Source organism: Diachasmimorpha longicaudata, chromosome 10 (assembly GCF_034640455.1).
Source record: "Diachasmimorpha longicaudata isolate KC_UGA_2023 chromosome 10, iyDiaLong2, whole genome shotgun sequence".
NCBI classification, from domain to species: Eukaryota; Metazoa; Arthropoda; class Insecta; order Hymenoptera; family Braconidae; genus Diachasmimorpha; species Diachasmimorpha longicaudata.
Window position 1 is genome coordinate 1,255,185 of NC_087234.1, and position 27,961 is coordinate 1,283,145.

Consider the following 27,961-nt stretch of genomic DNA (forward strand, 5'->3'; position numbering starts at 1 on the left):
AGTTTATCGTCAGTCTTACTTAATCGTCATTTGGCTCTTCAACTCAACGGAATTGAAATCGCAGAGACGCGACTCTGAATTTTTCATTTATTCTTCTTGATTATTAGTTACTCTCCCAATACTCTCATAGACAATAGATTAAAAATGGTTTCAACGCTGCAAGTGTGTGCCTTGATATTTATCACTGGTATTCAGGATTCCTTATCACGTGAGTAACTTCTGCAAATCATTTTTCTAAATCAATCAACATAATATTTTCAAGTTTATTTTCTCATGCAACTTGATAACTCCTCACACACTTGTCCACATTTGCACTATCCAACTGTCATTTATAAGAAAATGAACTATGAATTATTATGAGATAAGCCTTATCTCAAATAATTTCATTGCATTGAATAATTTCATTGAGCGATGATCAGAAATATTATAAAATAATTTTTGCTACACACATGGACTAATTAAATTAAATTGGAAATGACCTTTAACTATTTAAATTAATTTACAAAAGTAGTCAATTCATTTTTACAATAGTTATGGTTGACCTAAAATCCCAAAAATCTAAAAATCAAAATTTCTGAATACTACTAAACTTGATAAAATCTCATATATTTTACCAATCTTGAATTTGATTTCATTTTAATTTACAGAATGGAATCGTGACTCTTGCCGAAATCCAAACGGAATTATTGGGACCTGTATAAATATTCGCCAATGTCCCTCACTTCTAAATATACTTCAATATGAAAATTCGGATCCTCAAAAAATTAAATTCCTGCAGAATTCCATTTGTGGATACGAAGGAAAGGATCCAAAATTATGCTGTGTTGATCAGCAACTTCCAACACCGACGCTGGCCCCAGATCCCAATGATAATAATAATAATGGCAATATTGCTTCACGTTCTGATCTGTTGCCTGAAAACTGCGGTCCTGATCTCCAATTAAAAATAGTCGGAGGTGTTCAAGTGAGAATTGACGAATTTCCTTGGATGGCGCTTCTGGAATATCAAAAACGTAAGAATACAAGTAGACAAAATAATTTAATTATAAATTCAATAGAAGTTGTGAGAGAAAAAATTCGTTGGACTGGGGGTAGTCGTGCGGTCATTTTATGGTGAGGTGAAAGACACAGGAGACAGGAGAAAAAAATAAATCGTGAACTATATATTATATATATCGTAGATATATAGGATATATACGATAATATATAATATGTAACATATATTCAATTTATCTGATAACGGTATTTTTTATTATATGGTACCTTAGCAAAATAAAACGGCGACAAAACGTTTTGGGAGTTTTAAATGAAAAATTTAGTAAATATAGTTGTTTGCGACAAAATCGATTTTATAGAATAAAATTTTATTGAAGAAATGTTAGATAAACTCAAAATTGAATTTTATCCATTGAATTGAAATCCATTTTGCCACAAAAACATATATTTATTAAATACTAGAAATGATTTTTCTCAGGGTAGGAAATGCCAAGTTTTGCTGAAACAAATTTTCTGTGGGTGTTCATTATTTCAAATAATTTTTTCACGTGATATGGTTAAATAATATTTGACGATATCACGATAATATTCTCCAAAAAAACCCGGCAGGTTTTTCTGTGCTCAGAGAAGGTCCTGAAGGAGCTCCTATTTTTATTCCACTCGACTGAAAAGTCCGGATGTTTTTACATAAAATATTCGCGGGATAAAATCATAAAATTGGATAACGGATTGTTTGTTTACCATTTTTTAAAATTTCATTTTCTATCATTAGTATCGGGTTCAATGGCTTAACCCATTGCGACACTGAACTACTATCGATGTAATAGGGGCCGATCAATCAGCTTGGAGATTAGTGGGCCATAAAAATAGAATAATAAAAAAATTGTGACTGCAAGCGTGTGGTAATAGTCTAAAATCTTGAATCCATTAAAATCTTGTGCTTCTTATGGTATGCAGAATATAATCTATCTTTTACAGAATTTTGATAACTATAAAAATTGAAGAGATATCGTGCTAGGACCGTTACACAATCTACAACATGTGCTGCGTGCGTGAAAGTTCATCAAATGCTCCACTTCGTTGCTCGATCAGCAACTTTACCGCACGCGGCGATATCTTCTCATTTTTTAAGATTTTTTCCAAATTTAGGAGAAACAATTGAATTTTATCCAGTAATAACACTTTCTCACTAAACTTTTGCAAAAATTTACAAAACTTTGATGATCGGCTGATCGTTAAACTAACAACTAGGTGAGGATCTATCAATCGATAATCGATAGGCAGTCGATTGCTATTCGATTGCCAGTCGACGGTTGATCGATCGCCAATCAATAATCAATGGCTCTTCGATTGCTAGTCGATCCTCAGTCGATCAATGAATCAGAGCTTCCTAGTACTTCATTAAAACTCCACCGGGTGAACCATTTTATTCCGCGATCGAATGACTCGTCGGGGAATCCTCAAAACCGCTGCTCAATGACATCCAATTTTTCCTCCAGCTACCGGTACGACCACAGCCTGCGGAGGAGTTCTGGTCAGCAAACGTTACGTGTTAACAGCCGCCCATTGTCTCAAAGGAAAGGATTTACCAAAAACCTGGAAATTAATCAACGTACGTCTTGGTGAATACAACACAGACACCGATCCCGATTGCGTTATGGACAGTGATAAATCAGAAATATGTGCCCCACCGCTGGTAACAGTGGGAATCGAAGAGGCTATTGCGCATGAAAATTATCAGCCCTTGGACACTAATCAAATCAATGATATTGCACTACTAAGACTCACCCGAGAGGTCCAATTTACCGATTACGTTCAGCCCATTTGTCTTCCCAAGACCAACAAATTGCCGCCGAGATTTTGGGTCGCTGGCTGGGGAAAAACTGAATTCAGAAGTTCATCACCGATCAAACTAAAATTGGCTGTTCCATTTGTCAATCAAAGCATCTGCGAAAACAAATACGGAATGTATAACGTGAGACTTGGAAGTAGTCAGGTCTGTGCTGGGGGTGAAATAGGAAAGGATTCTTGCAGGGGAGACTCTGGTGGTCCGCTGATGAGTGTGGAAACAGCTGCTGATGGTACCCAAAAGTGGGCAGCTGCTGGAGTTGTCTCGTTTGGACCATCCCCTTGTGGAATGCAAGGGTGGCCTGGGGTTTACACAAGGGTTGCTGCATTCACTGACTGGATTGTCAGAAACATGAGACCTTGAGGAATCGAAAAAGGAAAGAAGGACTACGGGAATTTTTGAGAATATTCCACACCTTTTTCCATCAAAATTCACGTTTTATTGATTTTTCTGATCAGTTATCGATCAGACTGAGGTCGAGAGAACATAACGTTGTTGCCTTTTGTCGTTATTAAATATCGATTCCAACGTTTCTTTTTGGTGAAATGATTTTTATGAGTTTTTTTTACAGTTTTGGGATTCTTAAATTAAATGTTAAATATAAATATTTGTGGTAATTTGATAATATTGCTACGTATCTCCCTTGGAATTTCCCCCCTTGGTCTCTGATGGAACATCCAGTGAAGCCCTTGGGTACGACAATTATCTTAAGGGGTTACTCTCATGTGAACGCCTACATTTTACCACTTTTTATGAAATTTTTTTTTATGCGACAACAAACTTCAATCATGTTGATTTTTTAATATATTTTTATGTGTATATTGAAATGTACGAAAAAAATTTTTTTTTTCGTTTTTTATATTTTTAACATATACTTTTTTAAAGTCAAAGTAGTCCCCAACAAAAAAAGGTAGTTCACTGGTCATGGTGATAGCGGCTGTTCATGTTGTCTGAGATAAAAAAATCGAATGGATTATTATTCAGTAGATCTGCGGCTATCGTCCCTACCAAATATAATAAATTTCATTAAAAAAAAAAAATATCGAACTTCAAAAAAAAATCACGAAAATCGTGTTCTTTTTCGTTAAAAATCATTTAAAATAAATATGAAAATATTTTCGAAAATAAACAATTCTGATAGGGACGATAACTATAAATGAGTAGAAAAACATATGTAAATTTTAAAGCAATCGGTTGAATATTTTTTTTTTCTAGGACCATGACAGTGTCAGAAAATGATGATTCGAGAAAAATGCGATTAAAGTTTAAAGCCTGGTAGACAGTCGCTTACGACACGTCGGCGACTATGAGCTGTAACTTATCAAATACTATGAATTTCGATCTGAATTTTTCACAGCATGTTGTCAATAGCTTTTACTGTCAAAATATTAAAAAAAATCGATTTTTCGAAGTGATCACAGTCGATCTTACGGATCATCGTCCTGTACTCCCTCCTAATGATTGATACACCGCCCGAATTGTGAATTAACCTGTCTGTTAAGCTATCTTTCTCTGGATATAATATTTTAAATAATAATATCAATATTGATAATAATATTAATAATATGCGACAAAGGAAATAATAATACAAATCGCAAAATTAATAAATATTAAATAATTTGGACCAAAAAGGTGTGAAATGTTCTAAAGAGATTCTAAAGATAAATTAAGGGCTAATAGGGTTTGATGAAAATCAGGAAAATAAAAATGATAGATCTAATGTAAATGTAAATATGCAATTGTAGTGAAAAATATCTCATAATGTTTTTCTTGGAAATGTCCATTATATCGGAAAATCGGTGAAATGAAGTTACGTTTCACAGATTGCAGATTATTCTGCGAATTGAAGATTTTGTACAGCGAATTTTTTTTCTACGTTAAACAGCAAAATTCGGAAATCGTATTTGATGTAAAGTAGTGTATGTATTCAGATCAGTCTTTTAAAAATTGAATATCATTTCAATTTCCTCGAAACTCAGTAAATAAATTATTATTAAGAATTTTCTACGCGTTGTTTGCAACAAAATTGTAACCGAAAATGCGGAACTGGAATAATTGAAAAATGTTCATTTTTCCAGTTACTAAGTTATACGTTACAGGCTATATATTATATAATATAGTATATATTATATAATGTACAGGAGCTAGGTACATACGAGTCTCGAATCAAGGTCGCAGCGGAGTGGGGATTTCTTGATTATTGACCATCTATGCGAGTAATGGGTATTTCCCATAGAATGTCATGTGGGATTTTTGTAAAGTATAATACATGTTCTTTATTTACCTAGAAAGTCAACGGAAGACGTCAGAAAAAAATCCCTGCGTGGTTTCAATTTTTTTACATCTTTTTTATTCGTTAAAAAATTCCATTTCAAGGAGAAGTTTATAGCAATAATATGAAGGCTATACTTATTTGATATTTTTAAGTTAAATGCTCAAATTGATAGAATAACAAAGTATTCATCGCATAAAAAAGTATACCTCAAAGTCAATGAATCCGAAAAGTGGAAAGTCCAACTAAAAAAATAAAAATATAAATTGGCATTCAGTAATTATCAACAACATAATTAGTTTAAGGCGTTCATTGAAGCCATTTTGATTTATATCAAACAATTTTGGAATGAAAAATATTCTTCACAATATTAAGAATCTTAAACAAAAAGTTTCTATAGAAACAAGATGTATGGAGTTTGTCTGCATTTTTAAGGCTTTGATTAAATAAACAAAATAAACAAAACAGTGTAGGCCTTTTTGTTATCAATTTATATTACCGAGTTTAGATTTATACTTGAAGTTGCCGCATGGAATATAAATAAATTGAATTGATGTAGAGTTCATTATTCAATGTAATTATTATCCATTACTATATGATATATTATATTAAAATGTATATGGATAAATAACATATAATATTCTCCCAAAAATCTCTCAAGATTAATTTTAAAACTAGAAACTTGATCCATCTTATATAAGAGAAAAGACAACTGAATTAACCGTTCGAATTTCCTTGTCAATTCACTTCTGTGATTCATTGAACGCACCTTCGAAAGACGTTTATTCATCGGTAAGTAGCTCATAAATATACGAAAAACCAATGATACGATTCATAGAAAAACGGTATTTCCCTTCTCAATTGACGGTTTTCAGAATAATTTTCCGTATTCGTGCCTTGAGTAATGATATCTCACCCAAGCTGCGTCATAAGTCAGATATTATCTATATGAATTTACCCGGAAATTCTGTACCCATTCCGTCACATTATCAAAAGGTCAGAATCGAGGTCACAACCGAACGGAAAATCTCGGATCATTGATAATCATTCTCCCTAATCATGAATGCTCCGCACATATGCTGAAGTCAGCATAACTTTTCCTCAGATTTTTGAAGTGGGGGAAATGGTTACAAGTACTAATCATGTGGAGTGGGGTTATCCAGGGATGTAAAAACTTATGTGGACTTTAGGATGTGGTATATGACGTAGAATTGTTTTCAGAATTTGGATCCCGAAAACAAGCCCAGTTAGTTACCTACTCAAAAATCAAACATAATTTCTAAAAAAAATTTTACTTTGTTTGTTAAATATTTTTAAATTAAATTTTTTTTTTAAGTTCTTTGTATTGTGGTTATGGTTCAGAGAATTTCGGATTACTCCGGATTAAAAGATATATCAGAACATGTACTTCAATGTCAATATTGACTGGAGTCTTTACGTAAAATACGTTGATGTTGGTATATTTATTTACAATGGTTTTTGCAAAAAATTTTTCTCAGTGAAATTGAAAATGTCTAATAATTTTTCGTGGAAAATAAATATCTCCCACTATTTAATTATACGACACGATCTTTATTCAGCTTTTAACATATGCGATTTAGGGAACGATTCGATATAATTCTAGCTGGGTTGATAATCCGATGTGGTTTACTGGAGAGACCGTTGGACAGTGACTCTAGCCCTCGGATCGTCCAGGGTAAGAGGTCTGAGGCTCTTTTGTCTATTGGGTTGTCCAGGTGTTGGGTTGTTAGGTCATAAACTGCCGAAGAGTTTGTCGTATTGCCCTGTGACGTGTACAATGGGTCGCTTGTTCGAGCTAATGTCAAAATATTCCCCACATTTGGAGCTCTCAGTCGAGTGCTAGTCGATAGTAGTTCGATTGATTGATCATCGATCAAATAACGATCAACAATGATTGGCTAGCATATCGACTAATAATCCTTCAGGCGTCAACCAATGATCGATCATCAGTCGAGTAACCATCGATTCAGTGATCAACCAGCGATCGACCGAGTGCACTAGTCGATCTTGTATCGAGTCTCCATCAATCGATCCACCAGGGTAGTGATGTTACTACTGACAAATTTTTTTTAATTCTCATAATTTTGTGAGAACGTATGGGCAGACATTCCTTCCAAAAAAAATGATTCCTTGTAAGTGAAACATGATTTTCTCACCCACTTGTAACCCAAATTAGACCATGTTAATTTAAAACTTGTTGTACTCCCAAGAAAAAACAGTTTAATTTAATATAAGGAGAATTGGGAAAATGAGATACCTTTTATGAGTAATTTTATTATTACACTGAGACTCCTAAACTTGAAAGGTGTTGAAGGTTTGTAGGGTAATTTGGACTCAATCTAAGGAAGAATTCCTTTGGAGAATATGAGTTTTGGAAAATGGCAGAATTATTGTAACCAAATGTCTCCTTCTTTTTAATTTCCTGTCTAGATCATTATTCAATTTTTAACATTTATTTTCTAATCAGGATTCGATATAATTCTAGCTGGATTGATAATCCGATGTGGTTTACTCGAGACACGGTTTGAGAGTGTCCCTCGCCCTTGGTTCGTCCAGAGTGAGAGGTCTGCCTCGTTTGTCTATGGAGTCGGTCCACATGAGCTGTTTAGGTCATAAACACTAAAACAACCCGAGTGTTTTTCGTTATTTTCTGAGAGATTTACAACGATTAGATTGTTCATTTAATAGGGGAAAATTGAGGAACGATACTTTTTGGAGGCACCCAATATGTGGACCAAATATTAGGGTTTGTCTGAGTATTAGCAACAACAATCGAAGTCTCATTGTTTTATTAGCCTCATGAGAGAAGTGCGGATTTATTTGGCTACGATGGAGACTTGGTTTGAGGCTTTAGAGGCTTCTGAATATATTTGAGAAATTTCGGGCATTTCGTAAATGGAAAATAAAGAAATAATGATGGTACACGACAAACTAGAAAATTAAATCAGTGTTTTTCTGTGAAATATCCGCTCACACATATCCTGTACATCAGGCTCAAGGTTAACCTCTCCCAAACTCCACACGTTCTCCGGTGCTGTTATGAGCATTCTAATTACAAATTATTCCCTTTTACTGATTTGATGAACAAATGAATCAGCATTTCTCCTGAGAGAAAAAAAAATTACCGACAAGTGGGGCGAGTACGAAGGCCATCAGACTGCCAGAATACAGGCGAGCATTGTCTACTCAGTGTGTTTCCAGGCTATGGAACTGTTTTTATGTATTTTTCACTGAATTCAGTCATCGTCGGCTGAACAAAGAACGATAGAGACAGCCGTATAATTGAAATAAAGCAAGATGATAGTTCACTGCAAAGGTTATTACACTATCGATAGCGCCGAGACATTAGGAATAATTTTAAGTCGTCGTGACTGTGTAGTGCAGACAAATAATTCATGTGAATCAAGTTAATTTTATACTTTCCATCGAATGTAAAAAAATCCGATGAAAAATGATTTCTCATGTGTTGGTAGTCATCGTAGTGGCTAATGCAGCGCAATTAAATGCACGTAAGTCTAAGCATTGAATTATTTTTAATGATATTGTTGTTTAGAGACATGAAGTTAATTTTTATCAAAAAAAATCCCATTAATTCACGCGTTAATTCGAATTCGGGGATCAGAGCTGCAAACAGATGCCGTAATGTTTCGTGAGGGAGGAGACAACTGCCGGACTCCTGAGGGAAGAACAGGGACATGTATAAAAATTAGTCATTGTGGAGAGCTGGCAGGTATCCTGAGACAAACTGGACCTCCAACAAATGAGGATTTGGACAGATTGAAGAGAGCCAATTGTGGGTATGAACGTCTGGAGGCGAAAGTGTGCTGTTCCAGTGATGTAAGTTCATTTTTTATCACGTGATGATGCATTGAATAGCATGTTCCAAAACAGTTTTCGAAAAATCGTTAAACGAACATCGAAAGTGAATGCTTCATCGTGAATTGAAGGCAATTGCTGGCGCAGATGTAAGGCAGTGCATTGGGCCCCTTTTTTGCAGTCGATGATAAGGTAAATGGGACAGTTTCTCATCAGCAAAGCCCAGTGACCTGAAAGAAAGGCAGATAACAATTAAAAAATTAATCAAACCCAATCGAAACGTCTTCTAGGCCAAACTCTGGATATTTATTAATAATCATAAATAATTTTTTCTTGTGGAACATTAAATGATTAAAATCACAGTTTTAAAAAATTCAGTCTTTCAGAGTTTCTGATTACAGTTCTACGCGTGAAGCAGTTTCTGATCACGAAGGGGAATAATTTCTGATCACGAAAACAAGGCGGTTTTAGCATTCACGTAGAAACTCGTTTAATCTTGTTGATAGTTAGAGGCTTCTCAAATTTTAATTTCGTTTCAACTCCATCTCGTTTTCCTTCCAATGTCTTTTTCTTATCCTTCAAATTGTCCCCGTCTGAAACGTATTAAGGCCCACCCAATTTACGAAATTTACATTGGACTTTTTCTGGGATTCACAATTTTCAAACTCAAAGCACTTATCGTTGAAATCCTCTTCATCTCAGAAAGTTCAGCAAGTTATTCATTATTGCTCTGCTGCTACATAATTTATCTCAGTCATTATTGTCATTGTGGATCAATATAATCGGACTTTGGTATTTTTTTAGCCTGTCTGCACACCAAATAATGGCATTTCAAACCCTTAGCACATGTAAGGACGTCCTTGTAGGAAGGATATGATTAAAAATTACAGATTGAACACCTAAAATCTGACGTATATCCACGTTAACAAGCGGCCCAAAGCAAAGCCCTTTATCGACGCCAGAAATGACCCTAGATCCACGTCAAATTCACCATATATCCAGGGTAAAATCAGGGAATTAGGAAGAACATCTTCGAGAGTATTATATTTTTCATAAAACCTCAATGAAAGTAATAAGTACACAGTTATTCCATAGCTTATGATTTTCCTAATTTGACAAATCGTTGTGCCATATTTACAGTTGTTAAATCCAATCGTTGAGCAAAATTTATGATGAAATTACTATATTTTAAAAAATCTTATCTGTTCTATTATTTTTATCAACTTCTTTCCCCAGGTGACATTGGACATTCCATCCGCCACAACTCCAATTTCCACCCAAACTGTGCAGTCTCCTCCAGAAGTCACAGCTCATCCGAATCTTAGACTCCTCGATCACAATGTCTGTGGTCCAGTGACAGAGCAAAGAATAATAGGAGGTAACAAAACAGGGGTGTTCGATTATCCCTGGATGGCCCTAATCGCTTATCAAATCAACAACAAACAAATAGAATTCCGATGTGGTGGATCTGTGATTAATAGTCGTTACATTTTGACTGCTGCTCACTGTGTTACTCAACTTCCATCAGGTTTGTAATTATCAAAATGACCGTCAGTTGTCCATTAATTTGGGGAATAATAATGTTGACAGTTACAAAGATTCGGCAAGATTATGAAATTAGTTGATGGAAAATATGAAATATGTAGTTATATATCCAACGAAGATGTGTTATTTGACTATTAATTAGCTTTATTGACAGTGATGATAAGCACACATTAAGGAATTAAGTAATTATTAGTATAGCTCATCTACTTAATTAATTGTATCATCGAATATCGATACCGACAGTAAAACAGGTGTACTAATTGTATTCATCTATATTATGAGGGATGAAATTGAAATTTATAAATATTCTGTGATTCCGTGTTTTATTGTAATATATTTTTTTTTTATCATGCATTAATCATAATTATCGCTGCTTGAAAAGACCTGGCTGATTTTGGATTCGTAGAAAGTGTGGAGCATATGAAACGAGATAAGTCACTTTCAACTATTGATCAATTAGTGATGAATATCTTGGAACCTGGAGCAGATAGCAAAATTTTCACTACTTTTTTGTCGAGCGAATTGAGTTGTACAATAAATGTTATTACTCAAAAATACCGCGATCTCTCAACGATTAGGAGATGGAGCTCAAAAGAGCCACTCAAAGATAAGTCAATTTATCGCGTTTTATCACGTCGCCACTGAAGTGTTAAAAGACTTTTTCTCCACCGGGACCATTTGACGTTTTTCCGAATAGTTCCTCATCATGAAGACAATCTTGAAATCATGAATAACCAATACAATCTGTACTCTCCATTTTTAACTCCATCATTTTTATCTTCTCTTTCAGCTTTAACTGTATTTGGAGTACGAGTTGGAGAACACGATTTACGAACCGAAAGAGACTGCAACAAAGACGCGGATGGTCTAGAAAGTGACTGTGCAGAACGTTATCAAGATTTTGGAATCGAAGAGATCCATTTCCATTCGGGATTTACGAAATCAGTTCTGCAGGATGACATAGGACTGATAAGAGTAAATTCAATGATAGACTTTCGTCCGGTTAATGCAAGACCAATATGTCTTCCCATTGGTGATGCAGCTACCCATCATCAGAAAAAAGTCACTGTGACGGGATGGGGAGCAACTGAAAATGGGCCCAGGAGTCAAGATCTTCTCCAGGTGAAGCTCACTCTAGTCTCTAACGAGGAATGTGCAAAGGCATACAAGAAAAACACAGTGATATCGTACAAACAATTGTGTGCTGGAGGCACTGATCACAAGGATTCATGCCTCGGGGATAGTGGAGGACCTCTCCAAGCACTTTCCATTTACAATAAGATGAACGTAAGATTTGTACAGTATGGAATTGTCAGCTTTGGAACTAAGAACTGTGGAATCGAGGGATATCCTGGAGTATATACTAGACTAGTCTATTACATTGACTGGATTCTTGATCGTTTAAGGAAGTGAATAATGCTGTTCACACGGATTCAAAAGGTTCAATAAAAATGACGTGAAGTTCCATATTTTTTATTTTTTTATTATTTAACGCAATTCATTGCAAGTTCTTTGCAAGAACTTGCAGCTGGCCATCGCCCGAGGCCCTTCAGCCAAGTATTTACAAATATTTACATTTTCTTGTATAGCAATTTTTGTAACAAAAAGTGAAGTTTCATAATTCGTAAGTTGAAAGAAAATTATGGTTGATCCGGTAAAAAGGAATAGTTACGTTATTTCAGTTGTAAAGTGGTAAAACGAGATGAGTCAGTTTTAACTGTGGACCAGTTTCAGATGAATATCTCGAAATCTAGGGGAAATAGATTTGTGTACCACAGTAGATGTTATAAACAAAATGCCGCTATCTTTCTCGGATTCAAAGCTATCGATTAAAAATTTAACTTAAAGATGGGTCAACTCATCTCATTCTACCACTTCGTTACTGATTTCTATAGAACGTTCGCTACTTTTAATTAGACTTTCCGTAATTTTGATCGAAACCTCGTTGTCGTTGGTTAATTACTGAACCTTGCCATAATTTTTATTGAACTATTTCTCTCCGTGTAAGGGATCGATTGGTATTAGTGAAGTGGGATGATCGATTTGATGAAGTGACGCGATAAATTGACTTATAATTTTAAATAACCATTTGCTTGAATTAATTTATTCTAATCTGCTGAAGACCTTCATTTGGTGCTGTGAAGGTCGAGAGAAGTTTTCATCCTTCAACTCAATGTAAAAATAGATTAATATAAGTGTCACAGTTTTATGATAAGAATTAACCACAATTGCGAGACTTATCGCCCGCGGTGCGAAAGGCTCAATGTTGAAGAAACTCGCCGGACATTCAACAATTCAGTGAGATATATTAAATAAATACTCGCTGTTTAATATCGATAATTTTCCAGGTGTATTCACCAGTAACCTTAAGGGGGGAGCCTGCTTTAGAGGCTTCAAAAAATCGATTTTTTTTTTGCGTGAATCACTTCCTAAACTATCCAAGAATATGTCTCCAAAATTCAGAACAAAATTCGGATTATTTCGGGAGATACAGACGAAATAGTGAGCAAGCGTTAAGCAGGTATATGAGCATCACGAAAACTTTGACACGCGATTCCTCGGATTTCCATTTTTATGATTTTTTCAAATTGTTGGACAAGATAGGAAAAAAAGTAAACGTCCTATCGAAACGAATCAAAATGCGTTGAATTTGGAATTAAATTCTCTTCCAGGTAAACCTAACATATCTTAAGAAAGTTTACATTAATCCGGTTTTTAAACGATTTAAAGTAAATTTTTTTTTTCTAAAAATGCCTTTTTTTTCAATCTGCGAAAAATTGTTGAATTTTTCACTTTTTGTTGAATTTTCGTGGTTAACCTGGGAATTACACTATTGAAAATTAAAAATTTCTTTTGTTTTTTTGTTTCACATGAAAATTGCGACCTGCATCTTATCCGACACACAGAAATTGCACACTCGAGGCGCCTCCGTAAATTTCTTCACACATGAAGAATATCCAATGTATAATAATAAAAAAATTTGAGAAGACTCTTCAAATATATAAGAATAAATCCTAAGAGTTTGATTTCAATCAGACATTTCTTTCCTTTCCAAAAAAATCCTTGAAAATATAGATTTTTTGAAGCCTCTAAAGCAGGCTCCCCCCTTAAGGTCCTTGGAAAGCGAACTTTTTTCATACAACACAAATCCAAGAGAAAAATGATACAGATTTATGTATTTTTAGGTACAAAGATAATAATGATGAATAATAATGAAATAATGATTTCACTTGAATTTTTGTTCTGCTTCCTGGAAATATGGTTTCCATAAATTATCCCTCCGCTTCCTCTAATTAATCATGGATAATGCAATGAGGAAAAATTCGTAGTATGCACGATGAAAAGATCATTTCAAAGTGAAAGCGAGAGAACCAACAAGGTCGAACAGTAAGGAAAAATTGATGAATCTATGACTTCATTAGATTGCAAGACGATACTTAACTTTAAATATATGTCTTTACTCCCACAGTAACTACCAAAAGATAGAACCAGACGCATCGGTTAAATGACAAAGACATGATAGTGAGAGACCGTTTTTGATCATTTGTACACTCTACTATCGGTCAATAATCCATGTGAATGACGTTCACCTTTTCATCTCATCTGACACGAAATTTTCTATTGGAAATGATTCTTCCTGTGATTGTGGGACTTGTGGTGATAAATGCAGCAAAAATAAGTGCAGGTGACTTTCATCATTTCACTAAACAAAAATAACAATGAGTTTTAAATATTACGCGATATTAAAGTGAGGATTTCAGTAAGTTGTCTCCGTGTTCCTATCTGTTCATATGAACTGATGATTACAATTAAAAGGAGAGTTGTATTACCGATAAAAAACAGATATGAATGACTCTTTTACTGTTTATTTTTTACATCTCAATTCAATAAAATGGGCTCTCGATATATATTTTGATTCAGTATATTTACGAATCAGTTTTGTAGGCAGTAATTTGCAAATAACAAATTTCTGTTAGTCTCCGCAGTTAAAGGAGAGCACAATCAAATTTTCCAAAAGAATTCCTGTGATACTCGTCACAGGTCAAGTGTAATAATCATTACATTTAAAAAAAAATAAAGAAAGGGAAAATTTAGCCGTTTTCATATAAATAATTATCGAAGAGTTTTCATTTTGAAGTATTGAGGGGAAACCTACAGCAGAAGATACTTTCCCACAACATAAATATTATCGATTGTTAATATTTACTGTAACAATAACGATGCGATCCGCGTGCGGTCACATAACAAGGATAACATCATAACTCCGTTTTTTTTATGATGTTCGCATTCCATAACGAGATTGATTTTCAGCGCTGTTGTGCTAATAGTTGGTAAATGCGAGTGTTATCGTGGCTCTATGTTCGAGGGAAAACTATCGAAATGAAAATCGAAACGAACTCCTGCTCATTTAATAATAAAAAATTGATTCAATTATAAAGCAGTGAAACGTATTTTTATCATTTAAATTAATTTAAATATTTTTTCATGTTCGCATTTCATTTCTCGAAATCAGACCTCGAAGACGGTACAGCGATATTGTCTAATGGAGGAAGTGATTGTACCACTCCCAATGGAAAACCTGGGACTTGTATCAACATTAAAAGATGTCATGTGTTGATGCATTCTTTCAACTCACCTAAACATCCGACTAAGGAGGATGTGGACATGCTGAGAAAATCTCGTTGCGGACTTGACGGCATTCCAGTCCGAGAGTTTAAAGTCTGTTGTCCTTCGCAGGTAAAGAAAAATATTCTAGACTGATTCGATAACAAACTCATTGAAAAGCAAAGATCCCAATCTAAAATTTGAATTACGCTGAATTATTTAATACAAAAAATATTGATAGAATCGTTATTAAATAGATGAGTTTGCTGAATTCACCAGAATCGTCTTCTGGAACAACGCCTGTAACGCCTGTAATGCCTGTAACAACTGCAGCAACCATTTCAGCCCCTCGCCAAGATCCTCCCGATCCACTGCCGGATGTGACGACCCATCGAAATCTCCGGCTTCTAGATCAAAATATTTGTGGTCCAGTCACCGAGGAAAAAATAATAGGCGGTGACAAAACTGGAGTCTTTGATTACCCCTGGATGGCCCTCATTGCTTACAAGGTGTACAATAATTACATAGAATTTCGATGTGGTGGTACCGTCATTAATAATCGCTATATTTTGACGGCTGCACATTGCGTCACACAGCTTCCTAGAGGTGGGTATAATCATCATAAAATATTAAATGCAGAATTTTCGGAGACCTCATTAATATTTGCAATCCCAAGAATTGAGGATAATGAGAGAATTTTGAAGTTGAACATATAATTTCTCTTGATTTTTTTTTTTTTTTTCACTAAAATTGACGTATTGACAGTCCTCGAGGATCCGTTCATTTTTGGCTCCAGATAAATTGTTTAAAATATAAATAATCCTCAGTCAAACGACTAGTGTTAAATATATATTTCGATCTTTATATTTTAATGTAATTCGTTACAAGATGTACCTATAACGAATTACTTATTGAATAATTTCATCGATCGTGGTTCTGATTCTTCCTTTAACTTTCCCTTTTCTCCACTAGCTCTAACGCTGATAGGTGTCCGTGTTGGAGAACACGATCAAAGAACTGAGATAGATTGTAACAAAAGTCCTGACAGTCTGGAAATGACCTGCGCAGATCCTTATCAAGAATTCGGCATTGAGGAGATTCATTTCCACTCAGAATATACCGAATCTGTATCGCAGAACGACATAGGATTGATAAGAGTTGATTCACCCATAGATTTGACACCAATAAATGTACGACCAATTTGCCTGCCCATTGGTGATACAGCCACATATCATCATACGAAATTCATCGTGACAGGATGGGGAGACACAGAAACTGGCACCAGAAGTCCGGATCTACTGCAGGCTAAACTTACTGCAGTGTCTAATGAGCAATGTACGAAGGCGTATGAAAAAAACACGAAAATATGGTACAAGCAGCTGTGCGCTCAAGGCCATCAATTTTCTTGTCTTGGAGACAGTGGTGGCCCTCTTCAGGCTCCTGCAATCTATAATAGGACTAGTATAAAGTTTGTACAGTATGGAATCGTAAGTTTTGGAACTAGAAATTGCAAAACACCTGGATATCCTTCAGTGTACACAAGAGTTGCCTATTACACTGATTGGATTCTTGATCATTTAAAAGAATAATAACGTATTCACTGTTGATAGATAATCGGTCATTATGGGAATTTAGGGGGAAAAAGTTAAAATTTGTAACTGTCAAGAGTTCGTGCAAATATATCATTGGCTTTTCGGACTACGTATGATTAAATTATATTGTAAGTGGACGTAATGTGAAAGAATTCCTATTTTTCATTTAAATTTTCATTTTCTCTATAGAGAACTCACTGATGAAGTGAGTATTTCAAACTTTGATAGAATGGAATTCAATTTTCATATGAAAGAACATATCCCCAACCAAATATATTCCGTAGAATTAACGATATTTACCTACCAGTGACATCAGGACCGAAATATTTCAAGTTTTTTAGGAAATTAGTTTTTTTAAGAAGCTCATTATCGGTCACATAATCGTATTCCTTTGATTTGAGAGCATCGAATGATTGCAGATGAGATTATTTGACTCGTTAGAGTTGAGTCACGTTAAATGTAATTATGTTAATATTCATTTTATATAATCGTCATGTTGGATTTATCCGTATTAAGTGGTACATTGAAGTACTGCAAGTTATTGATAGAAGAAAATTGATAGGTTTCACCCTTTTAATGCCGGCCCAAATATGTAGAGGTGCCTATTTCGCAAGTACAGCTGGAGCCGATATATCGGCTCCCGGCACTAAAAGGGTTAAATTTACTCGTCTTTCCACTGTATTCTTGGCGAAAGAAACACCCCCCCCCCCCCGCCATCCCAAGAGTCATAAATATTTGCAGATTATTCGCGGCGACATCTTTATTATTTTATATTCGAACAAAAATTAAAATACTTGGTACTGCTATTGGCTGACTGGAACCTCTGATGCATAATCCACCATACATCTCTAGAAGAACAAAAAAAAGAATAAATTCAATTTCCAGTGAATAGAATGAGAGTAACTGAGGAACACGTACGAATGTGAAGAAGATTTCATACTTCATGCAAAACGTATCATCACAATCATTCAAAATTTAATTTATGAAGTAAATGAAACACTTCATTACCTTCAATGGCGCCAGACTATTCAATAATTGTAGTCCTAAACCTCTCGCAAGTACAACTGGAGCAGCTGTTCCTTTATACAATCTGTGAAGTGTGTCAATGACCATCATCGTCGGTAAATTGTGTCTCTGCCGCAGAGTTTCATATCTCGCCAGATGTGAGATATCTCCAATGAAAGTGCCATTGCGTACTGCATCATCTAATATCTTCACAAGAGCAGTGACGTCCCCAAAACCGAGATTTACACCCTGTCCTGCCAAGGGATGAACTCTGTGGGCTGCATCCCTATAGCATTTAAGTCAATAAAATTAATGATTTTACTCTCAAGAGTTAAAATATTCTCGTGGCAAAATGGGAACATTGTCAAACATGCAAAACAAAAAATAAGATTTCGAAATAACAATAATGAATAAGTTGTTTTAAACCTGGCCAACTTGAATGGAAGTCCAATCAACTGTTGCTGGATAACTGAATGTTATTTGCACTTGAAGTCCAATTGTGTCATCAATTGTTTGTTATAATAAATCGTTAGAATAATGCAGAATTATAAATTGACGTATTCATACCCCACTAATACGACTCCATGAGTTGTATAATTAACGGCGTGTCCAAACGCCAGAGGAAAAGCGGCTCGTGATCCTTCAACAATTTCGGTGACTGAAGGTGGCAACTGATGAGAATGTCCAGCTTGCAGTGATAATCGATTAAGTAGCTGCTGGAGAGCAGTCATTCCACCCTCCACTACACTATTTTTTGGGTAGACTTTCCATAATGCATCATTTATGGCATCGACGAAGGCCTCCGCAGGTTCTTTCAGGAGTTCTTTGGCTTTGTTACTGGGGAGAGACCAGACGAGAGAACTTTGATTCTCTGAGAGCTACGAAAAATTTAGTCGAGGACTGTAAATCAAGTTAAATTCTTGATAACTTAATTTATGCCTTGGGAACGAAGGTTTGCATACAATGATAGATTCTCCATTATCACATCTGCTTTTAATGACACATAAAAATTATCGAATGATTATCATACTTACAGGGAGTAATGCTATGGGGCCGGTTGGAAGGAACCGCTGCCAGGCGACTACATTTGTTGTTGCCTGGAACAATAAAGTAGTTAAAAAAGGAAAATGAATAGATGAGCTCTTGGGTATCAATGTCCTCGTCAAAATGTTATATTTAAAAAATTTCAGACATTAAAGAAAAATTCTACAAGGCTAGCAGTATCAAGATTAAATTTCGGAAAGTATTGATATTCTTTTAATCATTTGCTGCTTATAAACAAATAATAGAACTTGTTTTCCAAACGTTGTAAAAACATGTTTTCATGTGCTACGACTTTCGAAAATTCTAGTGGTAACTGTATAAAGTAATTTCCAGACAAATACATTGACATTTGAATTTTAATTTAGATCAGGTGGAACAGTCTCCAAGATAACATATCTCCAACGAACAATCGCTGTTGTATTATGATAGTTCGGGGAAAATAGGATAGTTGTACTTATAAGACTTTTTGCCATATAAATAGTGTTTTCTTCGATAAAATAAAAAATAGAACCACTAGTTTTTAGTACAATTGTCGCGAATAATCTTCTTACCTCTGATAGTTTGAGTGTAGCAACAATCCCCATTTGTTCGTAATCCCAGGAGATGTACTGAATTCCCATCGCCTGTCTTACGCGAGAATTTGCGCCATCAGCCCCCACCTGCAAATAAAGTCAATATGAATAATCAATTCTGTATAAATGTTGTATTTGGAGACGTTAATCGATCTAGATCTAGACAACAAGGAAATTGATTTCCCCAGTAAAATCGATGTTTAAACATTTTATTTATGATAAATAAATAGACGAGAATTTATTTCGACATAATCCTTATCACATGTATTTGTTAATTTGGGGGTTTTCAAAAAAAAAACGAAAAACCACCGCATCGATCTGTTCCAAAATTTAATCCACACTAAATTTAATTACGTGAAGACCTATCGATCTCGTCATTGATCACTATGAGTGCATCATTTATGATTGGGAAATTGTTAACGAAAATTTGTCTATACACACTGATAAGGACATCCACACACATGCAGATATCTCTTGGAAAATGGTTTCCACAGGTTGTAGAGACTTTGAAACGTGAAGTTGATGGAAAATCGACATTCGATGATTTGAATTAATACAATTTTTCTATTCCGGGGAGTTAAACATTAAAGAATCAAGAATAGAGTAAGGAAAAAGTAATTCAATAACGAAATTCAAAAGGAATGTGTTTACAGCCTGAAACAAAAGCTATAAAAATAATCTTCAGCTCTTCACTCTCTCCTACCTTGAGGGAGGAACATCGGTCGGAAACTCATTTCAAAGTTCCATTCCTTGCTCCTATCTTATTACTTCAAAATCCCATTAATTAATAATTTATTCACGCAAAACTCAAGGTCTTTATTTTCTAACAAACCCATCAATAACCCTTTCAGCTGATTTCTCTCCATGAACCTAAATCACAACAATTGTCGACACATTCAGTTTTTTTTCTACAAAGATTTATTCCAAGATGAGCTCTTTTTTGTGATATAAATAATTTAACTCGCACCATCTGTTCCTCAGTAACATTCTAAATTTTTTCTTTTACTTCATGAACAAGAAATTAATTAGTTGAGACCACTTCCGCTCCCTGAGTGATATTAGTAGTGAATCAACTACGTGTCTTGCATTCCCCACAAAAATAGATAAAACTTTTCCTGTCATAATAAGACAATACTGTGGTGAATAATGAAAAAAATAAAACAGTGAAGTCGGAAAAATTTTTTTATATTCATTTACTAATGTTCTTTTCGAACAGACAAAACGTATTGATAGGACGATCTATATATAAATCTTGTGTTTATAAACACAAGTGCTAAACGTTCGGTGGGGAAGAGGTATACCGAGTGGATGAGGCGTAATTTTCACAGTTCTGTGTAGTGCTTTGAGAGAAATATATAGATAAAGAGATTTCTCTGATGTGGAAATAGAAATTGAAAATGACGGGTCGGCAATCATCTAGCGTAAATGATGATGATATGAAGCCTAGCTCATCGAGAAGAAACGACGACGTCGAAGGACAATATATAGAGATGACTGAATTAGCACCGACATTTCTGCCGAAATTGGTAAAATATTCATGTTTATATTAATTGGAGACAATAATCACCTCCCGAGAAGTTAGTCCGCAGAAGCCGGAGATTTTAACATAAATTAGAGGGATCACACGGAATTTCTCTGAATATTCTCAACAAACATCAATGCTCTTTTATTACAATTGTATTGAACGTTTTTTTATGTTGTTGATGGTAATTTTATAAATAATTATATATTTTTGGAGTATATTATGCAGTATGTGTAACAACTCTGTTATCATCATATAAAAGATGTAACAGATTTCACATAAAATGTTAGAATTATTCGAAACTTATGAATAGTCTTCCCATTTTATATTATATATATTTGATAAAAATATATATTCATGTAAATACTAGTAATCATGTACTACAATAATTACCCAATAATTGGCAATGCGAGAGGAATAAAATCGAAGATCGGTGGCAAGTTCAATAAATTCTTTCTCGGTCTGAACAGTTTTTTGTACTATAAGTTTGTAACAATTGTGAAAACCACTATCATTCAATCTTCAATTTTATTTTCATTCCAGTGTGACGATGAACACGTGTCGTTAGAAGAAAGGGTCACTTCATGTACATTCGTGGAAGAGGGTTCTGCAGATCTAGCCCCCAGAAAGCACATCGAACAATTCCGATCCAAATTTGGCGATAATAATCACATAAGTACATCATATGCAAATTTTCCAGATGGTAAACATATCTTCAATGCAATATCTACGATGGAAACTGACCTACTATTACGTATTCTCAACGATGCAGACGGATACGACGGGGAGAACGGTAGCAATCAATTCTATTTCCCTGCTTTAAAAAATGAGTAAGTCAACTCTGAGTTTATTCGAATAAATATTGATGGGATAATTGCAGTTTATGATAAATTTTCAATTCAACCGTTGCAGAAAAATTAACAACATATCGGATGAACTTCGGGATGCCCTGCTATGGTCATTTCATACGTCGCCTGAAAAATGGCTTTTAATTGCCTGTTTGTGTGGACATTATGATGTTGTAATGATACTCCTACAATGCCAAGTTGATATATCCGCCAAGGATCCTCAGGGAAGGTACTGAAAGAATTTATTTTAATCCACAGAAAATGGCTTGGTTTTTCAAAACTCAATCGTTTTCCTATTATCGAAAGAACAAACATCGATACTATCGATATTTCGAGTCTGTCACGCTTGTTCCTTTATTCTCTTCCCTTTGAGGTTCTACACCTCTATTATATCAGAGAAATCAAGGTGTCATCTCCGCTAGATGGTTTCGAATGTCGACAGTAAATACTTAATAATAAAATAAAACATTTCAGAGGACCCCTGCACATGGCCGCCTGGTCAGGATCCACCGAAATCGTTGAAGAACTTATGAAAAAAGGAGCTAGTCCAAATGCGTTCGATTGTTCGAAGAAAAAAATGACACCAATGCATTATGCAGCAGAAAAAAACCATGTTCGCATTCTTGAATTACTTATAAAAAACAATGGAGATGTCAATAAGGGTTATCCAAAAAACACTCCTCTGTGCTGCGCCGTTAAAAACAATTCATACGATTGCGTGGAGCTATTATTAGAGTCTGGAGCATCCCCCAACATTACTGAAGTTTTTACGGAGACTCCCATTCACATAGCTGCGAGTTTAGGTTCAGTCAGAAATGTTCAGTTGCTGCTGAAACATGGAGCAAATGTACAACTACGTCATGGCTCAGAAAAATCTACTCCTCTCCATCTAGCAGCCGAAATCGGCAGCTGGGAGTGTTGCAAATTGTTATTACAGGCTGGAGCACCTATAAATGCTCAAAATACTCGAAATAAAACCGCTATGCATTTAGCAGCTACGGCCCAATCAGCGGAAACTGTAAAAGTACTCCTTGAGTTTGGAGGAGATCCTAATGCTGTAGATAAGACGGGTCGTACTCCATTACATTGTGCAGTCGCCAAAAGGCAGGAAGGGAATGAAATGATTGAAATTCTATTGCAGGTTATTATTTTATCATTTGTTTCAGTAGAGCTCCATCAGCTAATTCCTTCTAACCTTAAATTTTCTAGGCAGGATCCGACATCAATCAACCAGACAACTTTGGCTTGACTCCATTGCACGCAGCCACCCTGAAGGTGTCCTCCTCCACAGTAAATCTACTCGTCTCTAGGGGGGCAGATCTAACTGCACGTACCAACAGCGGTGTTTCAGCCTTGAGCTTTGTAATGCGTCGTATCCCTGATGTAATACCACGATACGTCGCTAAATTGGATCAAGCAATTTTGACCTACGATCACGATTTAAGTGATGTTGATTGCGAAATAAACCTGGACTTTCGTCCATTGATGGCCGGAGGACAACGTGAAACAGAGCTACTGCTTTGCTTCGTGGAAGCCGATCAAAAATCTATTCTGAAACATCCATTGTGTGAAAGTTTTTTGTATCTCAAATGGCTCAGAGTCCGGAAATTCTTTGTTATTACTCTCATCTTTCGAGCAATCTTCGTGGCTTTTTTCACAAGTTACACTCTAGTAACGTATGTCTACGAATCCTACCATGTGATGAGAAAAATATTATTCTGGCCAGTTGTTATCTTTACTATTATGCTAGTTGTTAAAGAAGTTTTTCAACTTGCACACGGTATTTCAATTTATGTAAGACGTTGGGAAAATTGGTTGCAGTGGAGTATTACAGTTTTGACAAGTCTTATTTTGATTACTCCCATTGAAGAATGGCAGTACCACGTCGTAGCCATTGATATACTTTTAGTCTGGATCGAATTGATGGTAGTCCTTGGAAGATTTCCAACGTTTGGGGTGTATATACAAATGTTTGCACAAGTAGCTATCAATTTTTTTCAATTTATTGGAGCCTACATCTCTCTTATTATCGGATTTGCTCTAGGATTCACTATTCTTCATAAAGATTACAAATCATTTCGCAATCCACTGCTGGGACTGTTGAAGACAATTATTATGATGTCTGGAGAGCTAGAGTTCGAAGACGTATTCTACGATGATGATGTTCCACTTAAATTTCCGTGGACTTCTCATCTAATGTTATTGGCATTTGTTCTACTGGTAACTGTGATATTGACTAACCTCATGGTGGGTCTTGCAGTTTCGGATATCCAAGAATTAAGAAGATGTGCTGGATTGGATAGACTCGTGACAAGAGCTGTATTGGTGGCGGATTTAGAAAGTATATTGTTTTCAAAGTTCCTAGATTATGGTTTGTGTGCATTAAGCAAGATGTTGAGAAGGCAGGCATTGATATTACCTCATGATAGTGGTTTTGTTGTTCGTATAAAGCCAAATGATCCAAGAGAGACGACACTGCCCAAGGAACTGTTAAAAGCAATCTGGGGACTTGTATCGGAAAAAACAGATAAAGAAAACCGAAAGAAAAAAGAACATGAATTGTGGAGAAGGAACAATCGATGTCGTGAAGAGGATTCCGATGGCTGCGAATCACGTAATTTAATTAGTGCCGCGAGTTCTAGTGATATCGACAGGCAGCACGTCTCAGAGATTACAGAAGAGTTTAGGAAGTACTCGAAAAATATTTCAGTGAAGTTGGATGGACTTATTTCGAGGGTGGAAACTGCGCTGAGAGAGATCGATGCGAAGAATCAAAGGACTGGTTGAATTTATATTCCATGGGTAATACACATAAACTAATAAAATGTTAACAAACGGATTCGAATGTCAGCTATAGTGTGGAATAACATTTCAGTACCGTTGGTGAAAAGATCTACAGCTCTCCTGAAGCTTCTGTAGGCGAACTGATTCTCAATTAAAATATCATGCCATTTTTTAATGCCGAAAGTTGGTGATATTCACTGATGAAACTGAGGAATTATTGATTACTGACGTCAACTCGAGGATTCAGATTGAAATTTAATATTGTATATGTCATTTGATTTTAATTGAATTTGTAATATTATAATGTTATTGTAAGTGTAAATTTGAGCAATTAAAGAAATGCCCCAACTGACTAGCTACAAAAAAGTTGATTAAATACGAGGGAATAGGGGTAATCTGTTAACTAATTCAAATGCAAATGCAAAACTGTTTATGTCCATCGGTTCCTCATTATACTCACTGGTTTCGCTCTTCTCCAATCAGTGATAGAGGATTTTACAACTGTTACCTTTTATGTTGACTCTTAGTTAGAATATAGTAAAAAAATTATTATTTACCAGTAATTTTGCGGAGAGTTCTTCTCCACTCTGAAGTTTTACTTTCGCATTCTCCCCTCGTTGGGATGGGAGACAGATATCTTCAACCTTGGCGTTATAGATAACATTGAGGTTTGATTTATCCTCGAGCTCTTGATCTAGAGCATGGAGAAGAATGTCGTTCTCAACGATGTAAGCGATCTCATCGGCTAGATAATCTTCATTGAAAGTTATCATAGCATCGGAGGTCGCATCCCACACCTGGAGATGAAAAAAAATTAAGCAATTATTTAATTGGCAGTGAATAATTATTTTTCGTATGATGATTAATTTGTTTTTTAATTGAAAGCTTGTGAGCGGTCAGTTCCAGGTCCCTCTCACTGAACGATAAATCTGGCGTAATGAATATATTTGTAATTATAGCCAGTCATGCGTGTGGTAAGAGATCACACAATTACAAGGAGGAGTTCCTGGAATATAGGCAATTCTATTTGCGAAGTATTTGGATTTTTATTCCATTGTTAATTATTTTTTGTGATTTTATAAAAACTAGTGCTATAAAACTCTATGTTGATGACACATCTTTGATATTTTTTCCGACAAGATCTGGCTGGTTCATCGTTTTGGAAGTTCGTGAGAGCAACCATTATCAGTTGAAGAATACATTTGCAAAATTCCGAAACGAACAGAAAAGCAAATATCATTCATAAAGTGTTACATTTAAATTCGCAGATAATGTCGGATGATGTGATAAATACAATAATAGATTGTAATCACAGGTATTTGCAGAAAATTTTCGTAGCCTAATATTATGGGGAATTAATCATTCGATTCTTCTGTGATCTGAATGACTTGAATAATTATTATTGGCTTATTAGGAGGAAATAGAGATTTAGACAAACGATAAATTCAAAGAAACTTATTCTCGTCAGATTGTTAAGAAGTATCAAATACTGTTTAACGGATTATTAGCGATATCTTCTTCTTGTTCAAATTCTTTATAAATTTCTTGAAAATGCTTGCTAAAATAAATGTTTATGGTATTTATCATTATTTAATAGTTCACGAAGTTTTATCAGAGTAGACGAATTTTTTTACATTCTCTTCAGTGAACGTTTTTAAAAAATCATAAAACTTATAACAAAATCAATAAACAGTCTATAAAAATAATCACATGATTCTGAAAATTTTGTAGTCATTGAAGAATGATAAAGCTAAACACGGAATAATTCTTTATGTCCATGTGCTCCATGATTTTCCAGAACGTTAGAAAAAAATGAAAGAAGAAGATATCCGCTGTCACTTTAAATTATCAGAAGAATTTCAATTTCCATGTTTTTCTCTGGTACATAAAATTAAATGTCTCCATCATGAACGTTACTGAAATATCCAGGAAGTCTGATTGTTTCCAACATGTATGCCAGTAAATCATCTAAAGGTTGCAATTTCCAGAGCTTGTTGCATTCATTTTGGCATCTCAAGCATTTTTTTTCTGCAAATATCAGGGTGATGATAATTCATAGTTGTCTCTGAGAAGGGTACCTGCATTTTGCGAACTGGAGTGAAACGAGCAGCATCAATATGCTTCCACACACCAATACTCGATAAAAGAGTTCGTGTTTGTTTATTCAATGCTACGACTCGATTAGAATAATTCTCCTTCTGAACATACTTGAGTTTTCCACTTCCCTCAACAAGAACAATTTTCTTCCCTTCAAAACACCGATTTTTCGCTAAAAAATAAATCCAAAATTACAAAAATTGAAAACTCAATTAATAATTTATTTAAAAAGATATAATTTCCTCGTCTTTGACAATTTTTCTTTAATTCTTAACTGTTCGAAATTATTACATATTCTTCAATTAAATACATAATTAGCAATAACAAGAAGATTTTAGTTTTTAATTTTTGAAGGAAAGTAAAAAATGGAGTTTAATGAAGCAGTTTTGTTGCAGTGACAAGTATCAATTTTATGACACTTAGTAATTCGGCAATTATCGAGTATTTCATGATCATAATCATAATTGCGTCGATACGTTGACTGATAATTTCAATTTTTTTAATTAAATGAGCGAATTCAAATGTTCAGACATCGCATTATCAATGATTTCACGTTTGATTATGTGACGTAGATATTCGTATTTCGAACGTTAAATTATTTAATTGGCTAATACAATTATTATGTTTTATTTTGCAACTCAAAGGTAAACATCCTAACCTAAAGCAACTGCTAGAGCGGTTCCAACCATTCCACCTCCAACTATGACAACATCTTTATTATTTTCACTGGTAGGAGCTTCATGATGATGATTTCTTGCTCGCACATTATAACTTGTGAGATTCGAGACACCACTTCTCCAAGTATTGAAACAAGCGAGACGAAAAAACACGGATGGTTGGCCAACAATCGCCATGCTTAGTAGAGCTAGAGGTAGATTTCTAGAGCCCGACCGGGGGCTTGAGGTCAGATTTTTCGGCTGTCAAATGCAGACTAATCAAAATAACAACAAAAACATAGTGACGTGAAACCAGATTTGTCGAGGCCAGCCCCCTGTAACCAAAGAGGATAGACCAAAGTAGAGGCTCAGTTCTGGGGGTTTGAGTGACGCCAGTTTCTCCACGTTACCGACACGATTTCACCCCCGAGGAGACGGGGCGCCACGAGTCCTACTGGGGTATCTGCATATCGGCCAAGCGGGGGGGCTCAGTTCGTACTTGTTCAACTATACAAATGATCAACTGTACACAAAATTTTCAGACGGTGAGAGCACCACTGTGAAGGGATTCAACTGTCGAGAAAAAAAGCTAGGCTGTACATGTGGACCCAGCGCCACATGTACAGCCTAGCTTTTTAGAATTTTAGAATTTTCAAACGGTGCTCTCACCGTTTGAAAATTCTGTGTACAGTTGATCATTTGTACAGTTGAACAAGTACGAACGGAGCCCCCCCGCT

General features: G+C 35.3%; 5 protein-coding genes across 7 annotated transcripts; 4 read left to right on the forward strand and 1 right to left on the reverse strand.

Annotated features, from left to right (window-relative positions):
* Window positions 1-5,582, forward strand: LOC135166831 (CLIP domain-containing serine protease HP8-like). The gene is made up of 3 exons (XM_064129467.1): window positions 1-208; window positions 648-1,013; window positions 2,496-5,582. The coding sequence occupies exons 1-3, from the start codon at window positions 145-147 to the stop codon at window positions 3,206-3,208; spliced, it is 1,143 nt and encodes a 380-aa protein (XP_063985537.1). The 5' UTR covers window positions 1-144; the 3' UTR covers window positions 3,209-5,582.
* Window positions 4,421-27,603, reverse strand: LOC135166828 (ubiquinone biosynthesis monooxygenase COQ6, mitochondrial). Of its 2 annotated transcripts, XR_010299760.1 has the most exons (9): window positions 27,227-27,603; window positions 26,550-26,740; window positions 25,029-25,268; window positions 19,297-19,404; window positions 18,736-18,798; window positions 18,269-18,579; window positions 17,705-17,987; window positions 13,942-17,544; window positions 4,421-9,184 (listed from the first exon to the last, which is right to left on the reverse strand). XR_010299760.1 is itself a non-coding variant. In XM_064129462.1 (8 exons), the coding sequence occupies exons 1-8, from the start codon at window positions 27,420-27,422 to the stop codon at window positions 17,500-17,502; spliced, it is 1,437 nt and encodes a 478-aa protein (XP_063985532.1). In that variant the 5' UTR covers window positions 27,423-27,603; the 3' UTR covers window positions 13,249-17,499. The 2 variants fall into 2 exon arrangements, 1 of the variants encoding a protein (XP_063985532.1); XM_064129462.1 differs by lacking the exon at window positions 4,421-9,184 and having other exon boundaries at window positions 13,249-17,544.
* On the forward strand, window positions 8,506-13,734 carry LOC135166830 (CLIP domain-containing serine protease B4-like). Its single transcript, XM_064129465.1, has 4 exons — window positions 8,506-8,647; window positions 8,761-8,975; window positions 10,191-10,482; window positions 11,290-13,734. The coding sequence occupies exons 1-4, from the start codon at window positions 8,590-8,592 to the stop codon at window positions 11,910-11,912; spliced, it is 1,188 nt and encodes a 395-aa protein (XP_063985535.1). The 5' UTR covers window positions 8,506-8,589; the 3' UTR covers window positions 11,913-13,734.
* LOC135166829 (CLIP domain-containing serine protease B4-like) lies at window positions 14,043-18,246 on the forward strand. Of its 2 annotated transcripts, none has more exons than XM_064129463.1 (4): window positions 14,043-14,184; window positions 15,013-15,236; window positions 15,362-15,710; window positions 16,077-18,246. In XM_064129463.1, the coding sequence occupies exons 1-4, from the start codon at window positions 14,079-14,081 to the stop codon at window positions 16,691-16,693; spliced, it is 1,296 nt and encodes a 431-aa protein (XP_063985533.1). In that variant the 5' UTR covers window positions 14,043-14,078; the 3' UTR covers window positions 16,694-18,246. The 2 variants fall into 2 exon arrangements, with proteins under 2 accessions (XP_063985533.1, XP_063985534.1); XM_064129464.1 differs by having other exon boundaries at window positions 16,278-18,246.
* Window positions 20,476-24,837, forward strand: LOC135166826 (transient receptor potential channel pyrexia-like). Its single transcript, XM_064129460.1, has 6 exons — window positions 20,476-20,843; window positions 21,383-21,669; window positions 21,752-21,916; window positions 22,162-22,828; window positions 22,897-24,489; window positions 24,563-24,837. Exons 1-5 carry the CDS (start codon window positions 20,715-20,717, stop codon window positions 24,472-24,474), a joined length of 2,826 nt encoding a protein of 941 aa, XP_063985530.1. The 5' UTR covers window positions 20,476-20,714; the 3' UTR covers window positions 24,475-24,489; window positions 24,563-24,837.
* Window positions 27,604-27,961: the final 358 nt, after the last annotated feature.